This window comes from Neophocaena asiaeorientalis, unplaced genomic scaffold, assembly GCF_003031525.2.
Source record: "Neophocaena asiaeorientalis asiaeorientalis breed wild unplaced genomic scaffold, Neophocaena_asiaeorientalis_V1.1 scaffold93, whole genome shotgun sequence".
Taxonomy (NCBI): Eukaryota; Metazoa; Chordata; class Mammalia; order Artiodactyla; family Phocoenidae; genus Neophocaena; species Neophocaena asiaeorientalis.
In genome coordinates this window covers 3,136,000-3,150,168 of record NW_020174273.1, presented here as the reverse complement: position 1 = coordinate 3,150,168, position 14,169 = coordinate 3,136,000, and the positions used below count along the sequence as shown (strand labels likewise).

Below are 14,169 nucleotides of genomic sequence, written 5' to 3'. Positions count from 1 at the left end.
ACCTTAATTTGTTCCATCCACCAGAAATCCAACTTGAATCCAGCCTCCTTTGTACGTGATGGGTTTTACATTGCTGTGCCTGACTCATGGCTGAAATTCTGGAATGAGAACTATGGTCTCTGTGTGTGTGTCTTTGTACGTATCTATGTGTGTGCTGTAGACGTATGGAGTTGCCGAAATTAATCTGTGAAAGGTCTATTTAATTGGCTTAAAGGAAATTAAGCACTTACTCAAGAAACATAAAAGAAGCTGGCCAGAATGAATTTCAGGTTCACGTGACCTGGGAAATATTCAGGATTGAATTAATACCTGGTATTAACATTAGCTTAAGCTAGTTGGTTGGATTAATTCAGAGTCCTCAACATTAAGTATAATATTTTTATTGTACCTAGGTTGACTGAAATCCAATAAGACCTTATTATTCCTGTTACAAATTTTGTCAGCAAGAAAAATAATAATATGACAAAAACTTTTTTTTTTGGCCCCACTGCGCAGCTTCAATCCCGAACAGGGATTGAACCTGCACCCTCGGCTGTGAAATCATGGAATCCTAACCCCTGGACAGCCAGGGAATTAGGGAATTCCTTTTTTTTGGCTGTCAAAAACTTTTAAGTAAATAAAATAGAGGTAACTGAGATAAGAGCTTTTAAGTAAACTTTTTAGGAATAATTGAATTTGGGGAATGTCTGCTTTAAGGATGGTATCTACAGATTAATGAATCAGTTGTAAAGACTCCCAGTTCTACTTCAATGGTAAGGATTAGCCTGAAGCACGTTTTTGCAGAATTTTAACCCCCCTCGAGCACTCAACCACCTGATCACCTGGAGCCTAAGGGATGATGCTGACATTTTCTGACCCTCGTGACTTCATTCAACTAAAGCTTGGAATCTGTCAACCTTTGCCCCAATTCTCTGCTGAATTCTCCTCTGCTCAAACCACTTCATGAATATGCATGTACCCTTAGCTTAAAACTTCCCCAATTTTGCTGTTGGGGAGATACTGCTTTGGGAGAGATCCCCAGTGTTCTCCTTATTTCCTGCAGGCAATTAATCCTTCCTTCTCCAGATCTTTGGCTTGGTTGTGTCTTTTGGCTCAACACCCACCAAGGGGCGAACCCAGGTAACAGAAGGTAAATGGGGCATTGATATATGATGCAGCAGAGAAAAGGAAGGTCAAATTTAAATGCCTGTAAAGGGTAGGAAGAGCAAGATCATTTGCCCTGAGGAACCCAGGAAGTCTCAGGAATTAGAGGCACTGGGTACAATGGAAGAAAGGGGACTAAATATAAGGGTATTATTTCAAAGTCTGCATAAAGAGTAGTTAGACCTCTGTCTGCAACCCTACCTGCGCAGTCAGGTGATTGTTCCATGCTACACCTCCCAGAAGACTGTTTGGTTTATTCTCTGGAGAATCAGAGAGATTGTAGCCTCTGGGACACCAGGGTCTCAGGAGAACAAGGATGAGGTTCTGCCTGGACATTGGGAGAGTTAAGTTACAGTCTGCGTACTGAATGATAAGACTTCCCCTCCCAAACCCTTCCTGCATGCAATGCCAAAAAGCCATAGGCTTACCTTGCAGGGAGATTGGAAGAAACTTTTCTAAAGACACTTATAACCCCTACAGTATGTTATTATATAAGGAATTGGCTGAGAACAAAGAATAATGCTGGAAACCTAAAAAAGTGACAGTTGAAATCTTTTTTTTAAAATCAATAGAATGAATGGGAAGACAAAGTTAAGGAGAACTCTTGAAAGTAAATCACCTGCCAAAAATAAAAAAGAAAGTAAATCACCTAAATGATAGAAATTCCACTAAGAACAAAAGGAAAAATAAACTGCCCACCAGATCACAATTCAGTACAGTTCTCCAGTCTGTGCATGTATACACACACACACACACACACACACACACACACACATATGAAATAATGGAAAGAGAAAGTTAAGGAAATCTCTCCTATAGTAGAACACCTAAATAATAGAAGGCCCATTAGGAAGAGGTAAGGGAGGAAACCATCAAAGACAACACAAAAAGCATTTCTCAGTACTGCAGGGTACCATCTCCAGAATGAAAAGTCTGCTCGCCAGGATGGAAGGCAGAAGACCTACACCATCACCATGAAATTTCAGAACAATAAGCCTAAAGAAAAGAGATCTAAACTTTTCATAGAAAAAAGTGACAGGTAACACACAGAGGACTGGGAATTGGAACAGATTCCTCAGAGAAACACTAGAAGGCAGAAGGAAGTGACAGCAATGTCTTCCAAAGTCTGAGAAAAAAAAATATTTTCAACCAAGGATTCTATACCTAACCTCATGCATCCTTCTTTGAAAAGCAGCTGGAAAATCCTGTCCACCAACATGAAGTAGTAAACGAAGAGAAAGGAAGACATGGAATCCAGGGAAGAGGATCAAACATGGAGGGAAGGTGGGAGCTGACCCAGGTGAGGGCTGCCATGGGAAGGACACTGGAAGATTCTAGAAGAGACTTGCCTTGGAAGATAAATGGAACTAGTGAATTGTCTGTCAGATTTGACTTTTGGATGGTAATTAGAGGGGATGGAGATGTTAACTAACTTTACTGCAGTAAATCATTTTGCCATATTTATGTGTATCAAATGATCACATTGTACATCTTAAACTTATTACATATATGTCAATACCTCAATAAAGCTGGGGAGAAAATTGACTTTTGGGAAAACTGTAATGAAAGGTATAACAAAGAGCTGTTTAAGTCAGATACTCAAGGAAAACATTTTAAAAGAAAAAGTTAAGTCCAAAAAAAAAGTTGTACTAGGAAAATGTAATCACAGAATATGATTTATTAGACCATAATATTTGTGGACATAGTAACAATAACACCTACTATGGATTTAACAAAAAGTTGAGATATATTAGGATGGAGAGAGGAAATAAACAGGTGTAAATTAAAATCTGCATCTTCTAAAACAGTAAGTCGGAAGAAGGGTTTTAAAAGTGATGAATCAAGAGAGTAATGTATTTAGAAACAGGAACAGAAGCCTACACCAGCATGGCTAAAGTGGTTGCCTGGGAGCATGGGAATCAGATGAGGGTCCAAAGTACAATAGGCTGGTTTCCTTATAGGCCTTTCACTACAATTTGATTTACCTTCTCCTCAAACTGTGCTTGTCAGCATCAACTTGGAGCTCATTAGATGCAGGATCCCAGGACCAGACCTACAGAGTGAATACACATTTTCACGCTATCTCCTGCTGATTCCCATGTCCAGTACAATTTGAGAAGCACAGTCTAGCAGTCACAGCGCAGATGTCTGGGGACGTATAAAGGTGAAGTGAAGCAAGTGGATGCACTGGGCACACGAGGTCACCAGGCGCTCAGGTGTGACCTCAGCTCACCGTCGCAGGTCCTTTGCCCTTTCACTTGCCTAAACCATCTTTACCTGCCTGTTCAGTACTCCTGACTTTATGTTATGTCTCTACAGATTCTGGTTTAGCCTGATTGTGGTTTTGGTGCCTGTTTTACGCATCTTGGTACCTACTTTATTTTTCGTACCTGTTTTACTTGACAAAATCTGTCTTTGCAGATGTCATTGTTCTCACATAGTTCCTGTCTGTATATTTCATTAACAGATCATATAACTCTCGATAGTCGTAGCAATTGGGTTCTGTCACTTCTTTTTTTCTTTTTGGCCGAACTGCGGGGCATGTGGGATCTTAGTTCCCCGACCAGGGATCAAACTGGTGCCCCCTGCAGTGGAAGCATGGAATCTTAACCACTGGACCGCCAGGGAATTCCCAGCAATTGGGTTCAGTCAATTCTTCATTATATGCCAGAAGAGATCAGAAGGGTACAACGATAGAAGTCTCTGCTCTCCAGAAAAGAGAAGGAAAAGAAAACAAAGCAAACTACAGACATAAGAGCTTTGATGGGATAAGAGAGTGGTCCCCTATGCTTCCACTGGAAGTGGGGACTAAGCTAAGAAGGTGTCAATTACAAAGAGGAGTCTTTGATTCCTAGTCTTGCCTACCTATGTCTTTATTATACTTTTATATCTTAAGTTTTGTAAGATTTATGAAGATTCTCCAAATATTTCAAGAAAATTATTAATATACAAGCCATTTGTTGCTTTAAGTGTAAAATAGGTACTAAAGAAATCTAGGTAAACCGTAGTTGGTCTTTGGACTACGTTATTACAGAAGCCATTTAAAATAATGCTATGAGTTTTTTAAAACTGAGGAAAAATCCAAACTAAGATACCGTGAATTTAAAAAAAATAAAAGTCAAATAGTTTTAAAATGAATCAGAAATTTTGGTGTCATGACTTGAGAATGCAAAGTTCTGGTTCAAATGCAAAATTAGTTTCCTAAGGATGAGCATAGAAGTTAATTACAAACCTATCCAAGGCTAAGTTATAAGACAGTCATAAGCAAGGCTTAATTATGAAGTTTCAGGAAAAAGAAATCCCTATGATTAAAGATCTTATCTCCTTTATTAAAGTGAGGATTCATTTATGCAAATGGGCTCTGCTTTGAATTGATCCTAGCAAACAAACTACTGGAGTTAACTGGCGAACTGACAAGATGTTGTCTTTTTAAAATAGGGCTTCCCTGGTGGCGCAGTGGTTCAGAGTCCGCCTGCCGATTCAGGGGACACAGGGGACATGGGTTCGTGCCCCGGTCCGGGAAGATCCCACATGCCGAGGAGCGGCTGGGCCCGTGAGCCACGGCTGCTGAGCCTGCGTGTCCGGAGCCCATGCTCTGCAACGGGATAGGCCACAACAGTGAGAGGCCCGCGTACCACACACACAAAAAAAACTAAAGAGGAATTGATATGTATCCACATAAGAAATTCCTTATTTTGTGGTGTTCTCCCAAACACCATTCAATGGTTTAAAAAAAAAAATCATAAATTATCCTTTATGAGACAACAGGGAATTTGTATAAAGGATTCTATGGCCCAGAACAGTCTGCCATAAACACACATTTCTTTTTTTTTAACTGAAGTGTAGCTGATGTACAGTATTATATAAGTTACAGGTGTACAATATAGTGATTCCCAATTTTTAAGGTTATAATCCATTTATATTCATTATGGAATGTTGGCTATATTCCCTGTGTTGCACAATATATCCTTGTAGCCAATTTTATACCTAATAGTTTGTACCTCTTAATCCCCTACCCCTATTATTGCCCCTCCCCTGTTCCTTCTCCCCACTGGTAACCACTAGTTTGTTCTCTACATCTATGAAGCATGCATTTCTTTGAAGACTCATCCTTCTTAAAAATTTGTGCAAATCTACTCTAAATTAGCTTCACGGTTGGTTTTAATTTGTTTTAAAAGGTTTGCATCGCAAAACAGTTAAGTGACATTCCTCCACGGTGTCACCCTGTGACTGAGAAGCAGGCACCTGGTTCATACCCCAGTTTGAGAACAGCAGTACACTACAGATTTTACCCCTCCACCCAACTTACATCATTTGTATTATAAAAGATGAAAGATAAGTATTGAATCACGCCATTTATTCCAGGTAGGTGTGCATGGACACGAGGGACGGAGCAGTTGAAACTTACATGAATAAAAGTTTTTATTTCTAGATCATAATCCAATTCTAATCTTTCTTTTCCATTAATCAAATTTGAAAAAAATTTTATTTTAGCTGTATTAAATTTACAAAAACATTCTTCCACATTACATCAGAGCATTCCTCATATTTTTATTCCAGTGCTCAGAAATTTAATGAATAAAATCACTTTACTGTGTCACTTTTAATTAACTCCTTCAAATACATATTTTCTAAAATCTGTCTAGGTCAAAAAAGGTTGATCCTGCATTCATCTCTGCGGACTCTGCCAAACTATTTCAAGGTCAGTAGAAGCTGATGTTTTCAATTGTACAAAGTTACTGTTATGGAAACATGCTCATCCTTTTCCATTGAGCCAATCTGGGCAAAGTTCTTCCTTAAAATTCTTCTTCTGCCTGTTTGCTGCGGGACTGCTTGAGCTGCTGGAGCCACTCGATAGTTTCAGAAATAGTACGTTCTCCGTGCACCTTATTATCTCTGGTACGGATATTGACAGTGCTGCTGGTTTTCTCTTTCTCACCAACAACTAAACCAAAACCCACAAAGCTTTGTTAGGTGAAAGGACTCCTACTGAATATTGGAACAGAAATCCACCCTGTAGCTTCTGATTCATTAAAATGTACAGGTGACCAAATCTAGTCATTAAAAAACAAAACAAAAAACCCCAACTCACCATTTTGCAATGACTAGAACTGCTGTGTTTACCAAGTCACTTAATCCAGCCAACTTAATAAAACTTCACCATATGAAAAAATAGGAGGTGAAGGGGAGATTTTTAGACAAACCTTTTAAGTACTCTTTTTTAAAACCAAAGTGTTACATCAATGGAACAAACATACAGTTTGAGATCAGGACTGGAAAGAACTACTGATGACCGCAGTTCTCTTAAGCCTAAGTCTCAGCATTTCAAGTTTTCCTAAAGGTTGGCAGGTTTTCTTTGGTGAGTCTCCTTTCTTACCTAGGATGAAGTTATACTGTGCTAACTGTGCATTTCTGATCTTCTTGTTTAACGTACAGCCCGGATCCAGATCAATGTCCACCATGAATTTAGCATCGTGGAATTGTTGCCGTACCTATTTAAATAGAGATAGAGGGTTCTTCAGATCTAAAATCAGAATTATATTTTGATCTTAAATATTTTTATTTAACAAACAATTTGGATAATCATGCCAGCATTAAAAAGGAATGTTAATAGATATACTGAAGCATATATTATTGTGACTTAGAACTACAAAACTATATACTCTGCTCGAGAGATAAATTGTGAATTAAATTAAATAAACTAGCTTATATTTTCCATCCATCTGACAACCGATTACCACTAATATGACAAAAAGATCTGAATGAACCATTTTTATTTCACTAATAGGTTGTTGTGCCTTAGTGATCATTAACCAATGAACCTCCTGGGATTTTATAAGTATGCAAATTTCAGAAGGGTTCTTACTTAGTTTATTAGAGTGCCAGGATAAGACTTCACTCTCAACTGTAACCTATTTTAAAGAATAAAGCACCAGTGTCTTTTTTTTTTTTTTTTTAACACGCGTCCTCTGCACACGTGAGTTGAGCTATTCTGTAATCGGGGAGGAAGCCTGGTAATTTTAGGCTGTTTAACAACTGTGGTCTCTAGTCATTAAGTATCAATAGCAGTGCTCACCCTCCCGTCCACTCAATATAACCAAAATCCACCCCACAAAATTCTAAACGCTACTCCACCCCCAGATGGAAAGGAGAAAGACAGTACTATCTCCAGTTGAAAAGTGAGTTAACTAATACAGACTTTCTTCCTACTGTGTGAGCTTTCTTAATGCAAATACAATAAAGTAAAATCCATTAAACATGGAGCATAGCTGATTCTGATCATTTCTAACTAAAACTACCATGTGCAGTGATAGGAACACAGTATATCTTGAATGGTTTGCCTATCAGCTGTCTTAATGATCATTTATTTCTTAAAGACAGTTGAGACCCGAGTGCAATTTACTCTGATGACCTGAAAACATGGTGGTTTTGATGTTACAATGTTACTCATTGATATTTAGATTTTTGTCTGTTTTAACTAGCCAATTTATTACTTTGCCAGTTACGAAACAATGCTTTTTTAATATCAGCTTTTGATAATTTGAAATTCCTTAGTATGAAATTGTTGCTACAACAGAACAGAGTGTTCCAGTCTTTAAGGTATGAAGTATGAATGGATATTTGTACATCTGTTAGTAAGGTAGCTTTTTGGTAGGTAAGGCAAACATTGCTCTGTCATGCCATTAACCTGAAAAAAAGTTTCAAATTAAAGAAATGTGCATTAGAAACAAAGCAAAATTACTGAAGTCAAAGAGCAGTTTAAACTGCTCTATGCATTTGAATTTACATGTCATACTGAGGCATTTGCTATTTACTAATGCTAAAAACTAAAAACTACAAATATGTACAAAACACTCTCTAAGTCTACTAACCATGGAACCACATAAAAAAGCATTGAACAGGTAATATGATCTACTGAGGCTTACCACAGACTGAAAATAGAAACATTTCTCTATATCACAAGCAGCTTGATTTACCAAGAATACACGTAGTTTATGAGATTGAAAAGCTGAGCGACAGCTCTTAAATTTAAAGTAAGTCATACTTAAGGATTACCTTTTGGGCATATTCATCACATGTTGGTCCCACTGGAACTACCATTACCTGGCGAGGAGACAGCCAGAAGGGCCTTTAGAAGAAATTAAAAACATTTAATGTGGATTTGGGCACTTTCCTTAACAAGAATGGCACATTTCTTAGATTACTCTTCAGTACCATTTCCTGAAACATGCAAGGCCCACTTTAAAAAACTTGGCTTTTTTTCAATATCCAAAAAGGACTAAAGGGAGATTCAGGAGAAGAAAACTAACCCTAAATCAGGAAAACCTGTAACTAAGATTTGTCTTGCTAAGCAGATATAGCAAAGCAAACAGAGGGCAGGGACTACAGCCCATAGCTCAACGCATCAGGTAACAGAACACCATATGCCTGCTGCCAGAGGGCTTAACATAGTTTAAGAAACACTTAGTGATTCAAGTTATTTTACTCAAAAAGTTATTTTGTTCAAGTGTTATTTTATTACTTTTTCTTCACTGGGGGACAAAAGCTGTACCTTCAGTTTATTCAAGATCCACTTTGCAGGATTCAACAAATTGGAACCGATAATAACTGGTGATGGTACTTGGTAAAAATGAGTGTGTTTTCACTGCTTATTAAAAGGTGACCCCATCCTCAATTCTACCTTTCAGGTATTTCAGGTGTCTAACCCCTCCTCATGCTGCACACATCAGGCCAGTGTTTCTCTTGGTCACTCCTCTATGTTCAAGTTGTTTTGTTACATTAGGGAAAAGGCTGGAGTAGGCACTAAATTCTACCCAAACTGTGGGCTTTTTCCCCCACCTACTACAGGTATCGTAGAGCAGTTATCTGAGGATCCCCCTATTCTCTAGACTGTGCATAGAGAATACTGCCCACATTTGATCTGATTTCATGAAATATAACTAAAAGGAGATTAGCTTATTTCATTTACAAGTATGACACCGCCACCCCACCCCATGTCTGAAGTAACCAAATTACACATGAAACTGAGATGACTACAGTGTAGTCTGTCAGGCTCTACAAAATGGGTGTTTTGTAACCATGTGCTGTTTTCAACTGCCTTTACAAAATGTGGGCCCAGATAAAGCTGCTTAGAAAATAAAATGCAAGTCATGTGCTTATATCTTGCCAGTAGAAACATAAGCTTCTAGAAATAGGACACAAAAATGATGATCAGTTTGGAGTCTGTACTTTCAATCAAAAGAAAAAAAACCTTGGCTTCTACAGAGTCTAAAATACTTGTTTATTATGATCAGCAACACTGAACAAAGTATTGCTAAAAGCCTACTCTTGTTTACTCAGACAAAAACATCAAACTTTTATAAATTCCCAAAGTTACTTGAAAAGCAATCAAAACAATAAGCTTCTTACTGAATAATAATTCCTAGTTAGAAAGCATTTATATAATATTCAAACAAATCAAGTGCTAAAATAAAAATAATTACTCACAACAAACATTCATAGAGCTAAAAAGTTTGGGTTTAGATTGTGATTCCTTACTTTTTAGTGAACACTTATCATTAATTAGAAGTGACCAACTAGAATCATTCTTCCTTTCCATCATATAACTAAATTGGACAGCAGACATTTCTGACAGTCAGTTTACACGGTCCAGACAAAAACAGAAGGAAACAATGACAAAAATTACCATTTGCCCCCATAGTTTTCAGTGAGGATAGCAATCATTCTTTCCACTGACCCCAAGATGGCTCTATGGATAATCACCGGCCTTTTCTTATCATCACCATCATGGCTAGAAAGAAAAGATTTGTTTTGCTTTATTTTATATATATATATATTCCTTGATACGTCCTTGAAGAAGAATATTCAGAGCAGACACTAGAAACTCACCTTACAAAAGTAAGATTAAATCTAATGGGCAACTGAAAATCCAACTGGATTGTTGCACACTGGTGGTACCGACCAATGGCATCTTTAATCTGTATGTCAATCTAAGAAGCAAAGATTGGGTTGTATTAGGGTTGAATTTTTTAAAACTTATTTTAAAGTAATCTCTTCTTCACCCAAAAATGAAAGACATATTACTCTCAAATAGACGTTGGTACTGACCTTTGGACCATAGAAAGCTCCATCTCCAGGATTTAATTCCCACTTTTCACCAAACTCATTCAGACTGTTTTCAAGTTGCTAAGGATAAAGCAAAATGATTTTAACTTCTGTTCAAATGCAACTTCTTCCAGCCTAATTTGAGACTAAAAATACTACAACTACTTTCATGTGTCACTATTCTTTGTTTTACCATTTTGTCCACCTAGACATACTCATACACAAACCCCTTTAAAGGTTACAGCTTGATGACTAAAAGAACATTCAACCATTTCTAAAATACAAAACCATAGAGAAAAAAAACTAGCTTATACAAGCCTAGAAACCATTTCCAATTTTCTTTTGCTTTTATCCACTTAAAGAGGTTTTACTTTATCACATTATGGCGCAAGCCAATTTCAGTCAAATAACACTGAAGCACGCTGAAAATCACCACTTACTTTCTCAGCTTGATTCCATACTTCAATATCTCCAAGGAATTTTTCTGGACGAGTAGACAGGTTCAGTTTAAAAGAAAACCCAAATATGCTATATACTGTACGCAGAAAATCCAAACACCCTTTTATTTCATCCTCAATCTTTAAATTAAAAAAAAACACAAAAAACAGGGACACAGTGGTCATTAATTTTCCTCAAGTTTTGTGACACTTCTTTTCCACGTGTTTCACCCCAGCGTCTCATACCTGCTCTATGGCACAGAATATGTGAGCGTCATCCTGCTGGAACCTTCGTACCCGAGTGAGTCCTGTGAGCGCTCCCGACAGCTCATTCCTATGAAGCACCCCAAAATCAGCTACTCGCAGAGGCAACTCTCGCCAGGATCTTGGCCGATGATCAAACATAAGGCTAAAGAAAACAGAAAAGTAAAATCCACTGATATTTAATTTCACAAGAATAAAACTGCTTCTCTAATACTCTAAGGAAGGCTGTCAAAAGCTACTGGTTCTAGTTGTTCACACAAACAACATTTTTCAAAGTCTGGCCTTCATACAACAGTGTAAGCACTTGCACGAATAAAGTAGCAAATAAATTACAATACAACCATCTATAGCTAAGAGAAAATTCAAAATATATTCCCGTAAGTCTGGAGTCATAGCCTTGTGCTCTATCTCTATTAATTTGAGGACTGCCTGTAAGGCTCATATTTTAAAGAAAATCTTAGCTATATACAAATCATTTATATCAGCAGTCTGTACACTTGTTGCTCTCAAAAGTGCTTCAGTTCCCTCTTAGTCTGAAAGTGCTTCAGAAACTTTGAAGAATCTGGGAAAACTAAGAATGAACTTGACCTTGGTTCCCTGACCTACAAGCTACTCCCCACGCGGAGACTCCTCTGGCTCAGCCCTCTGTCCTCGAGGTCTTGCTACTGGGAGCAGTGCTAGGAGCGATGACTCAGCTACCTACAGCCACAGCTCTCCCTAGTCTGCCGCCACGCTGCTCTTCACCCAACTTTCAAGGATAGAAAGTGAACGGCCTCAAGGCAAGGAAGATTTTCCAAGGAGGTCAATTCATCAGCAGAAGATTTTGATACGTTTCTTTAAAAAAAAAAAAAATCTGCTGTGCCCCATATTCAGTCGCCCCTGTTCTGTATTCTGCCTGTTCACTGCTGCTACCCCAGTTCCATTCTTGACTATCTGTAGATCTGAGGATCTAGCTGGGCACAGAAGATGTTACAACACCACAATGATGATGCATTTAAATACTCTTCTGATTACATAATTTGTTTTTCACAAAATACTTTCAAAGGAGGGAAAACAATCTGGGACTGATTGCAAGAAAATCTTTGCTAGAAACTCAAAATTGCAGAATACCAATGTCCCGGGCAGTTCATGGGTTTCAGAGCAAACAGCTCCTTCTCCACCTCAAAGGAGAACATGTTCTCGCTGTAGTGCTGCCAGTGGCCCGAGGTCACCCAGAGTCGGCTGTTGTAGATGTTTGGGGTGATCACCTCCTGGAATCCTCGTTTCCTATATTCACTCTGTTAGAAAACAAATACAATGCCTGTGTAAGGAATAGATGCTTACACTGCTGTGGAAGTAAAAATTTCAAGAGCAATTTTATACTATCTAGTAAAGTTCAAGATGTACATCTTATAATCTAGAAGCTCCACCTGGAGGTATACACCAAAGAGGAAGCCCCTGCACACGCACATAAGAAGGCTACTGCAGCACAGCTGGTAATACGGGAGAATGGGAAATTACATCAGTGTCCCCCAGTAAAGAAATGAACACTGTGGTAGTTATATGACAGACTAATACGTAACAACTGGAAACAAACTGGATCTGTACCTATCTAAAATGAAAATCACAGTGCAGACTGATATACAATGAGACTTCACGTATGTAAGTTTGAAGCACACAAACACTATAATTTAGGGTACATATTTATGGGGTAGATGTAAAAATAACATGGACAAAAAGAATCCAACCATGCTAACTTCTAAACAGTAGTTTCTTCTAGGAAAGGAGGGAAATGGATCAGAAAGGGCTCTCAAAGGGGAGGATTTTTTCCCCTTACTATATATGTATTACTTTACCTCAATTAAAAAATCTGAAGCAAATATAGCCCAATGCAGTTATGTGTTAAATTAGGTGGGAGTACAGAGATGTTGGCAGTATTATTCTCTATAAATGTATGCTTGAAACACTTCATAGTTTACAAAGAAAAAAAGCAATGTAAAGATTAACTTGCTTTTTCTAGGAAAATACAAATGAATGGTCGGAAAGCCACAGAGCTCCTGTGTAAAGGGTTACAGGCCCCACTTTAGGCTCACCAGCTTGTCTCATGCGTGCACACCCAGGTATGTGGACAAGATCATGTATTAGAAGGAAAGAATTTTTTCAACATTTTATGAAACCTAATACGTCCATTTTCATTTATTATTTGAAATGTTTCTTCTCAAACAAAAGATTATCTTTCCCTTCGGCAGATCTTATTTAATAAAATCAACTTATGTCTTAAATCTACAGAAGAAAGTAATGAATATGGTTTACCCTGATGAATTCAATAAGTGTATTATAAATGTATGCTCCCTTCGGCAGGAAAAAGCAACTTCCAGGGCTGAGTTCATGGAAGAAATATAGTTCCTGGTCCTGGGTAAAACGAAAGCAAAAGAAAGTTTATATATGTATATAATATCAACATAAATTTCAGGGTTCTTGAGTTCAGAATACGGTCATGATGCTTCATATCTTAATTGGTGCCATTCCCAAATCAAGGAAAACATGTTGACACTTCTGGTGTTGCAGGTGCTTTACCACTTAGCACAAGTACATTCTCTGACATTCTCTGACTGTTACATTCCTGAATCCAGTCAAGTTTACCCAAGAGTCACACGAGCAAGGGTCTTAGTTCTCCTCTACTATGCACAGGAGGGGCTCTCAGAGTCTTAATTCCTCAAAGCTCAAAGATCCTCCCTCCTTCCCTCCCTTTTTTCTTTCTTTCTTTCTTTTTTTTTTAAAGTAAGAACAGCAGGAAGGAGACTGAGAAAAAGACACTGATAATGAAAGAGAAGATGGAGAAGAAGTTGGCTAACTTTGGGTCATGGTGAAAGAGGCACACCCTCCTACCTTCCTGCCCACCAAATGCCCAAGTCCTCAGGGAGGGACCCCACCAATTGTTGCTGGCCTCCTTCCTGCTGGATCTTATTTCAGGCAGTCAGCAGCACAGGACAGTGGATGCTGCCTGTGCTCAAACTTCGCAACCTAACAGCCGTGACCTGACGCCCAGCACAGAGTAAACACTCTTCTAGAAGGGAGTATTTTTACCAAACCCAACTGACAGCTTAGAAAACAGTCAGGGGTAGAAGAATAAAGAAAAGGACACCACAGAATCCATCAATGACTTGCTATGTCATCTTGGGCAACAAGCAGATGAATCTTCCTGGGACTTAAGTTTCCACATTTTTTTTTTTTTTTTTTT

General features: G+C 38.2%; 1 protein-coding gene across 1 annotated transcript in view; it reads right to left on the bottom strand.

The window, feature by feature from the left end:
• Positions 1 to 5,485: 5,485 nt before the first annotated feature.
• Positions 5,486 to 14,169, bottom strand: part of TARS1 (threonyl-tRNA synthetase 1) — a 24,257-nt gene continuing 15,573 nt past the window's right edge. Inside the window, exons 10-19 of the mRNA XM_024755784.1 lie at positions 13,242 to 13,340; positions 12,060 to 12,226; positions 10,932 to 11,094; positions 10,689 to 10,826; positions 10,252 to 10,329; positions 10,033 to 10,133; positions 9,830 to 9,934; positions 8,200 to 8,272; positions 6,521 to 6,635; positions 5,486 to 6,088 (exon numbers count right to left, since the gene is read on the bottom strand). Coding sequence (XP_024611552.1) covers positions 5,940 to 6,088; positions 6,521 to 6,635; positions 8,200 to 8,272; positions 9,830 to 9,934; positions 10,033 to 10,133; positions 10,252 to 10,329; positions 10,689 to 10,826; positions 10,932 to 11,094; positions 12,060 to 12,226; positions 13,242 to 13,340 — 1,188 coding nt within the window. The 3' untranslated portion in view covers positions 5,486 to 5,939. The remainder of the gene's footprint in view (positions 6,089 to 6,520; positions 6,636 to 8,199; positions 8,273 to 9,829; positions 9,935 to 10,032; positions 10,134 to 10,251; positions 10,330 to 10,688; positions 10,827 to 10,931; positions 11,095 to 12,059; positions 12,227 to 13,241; positions 13,341 to 14,169) is intronic.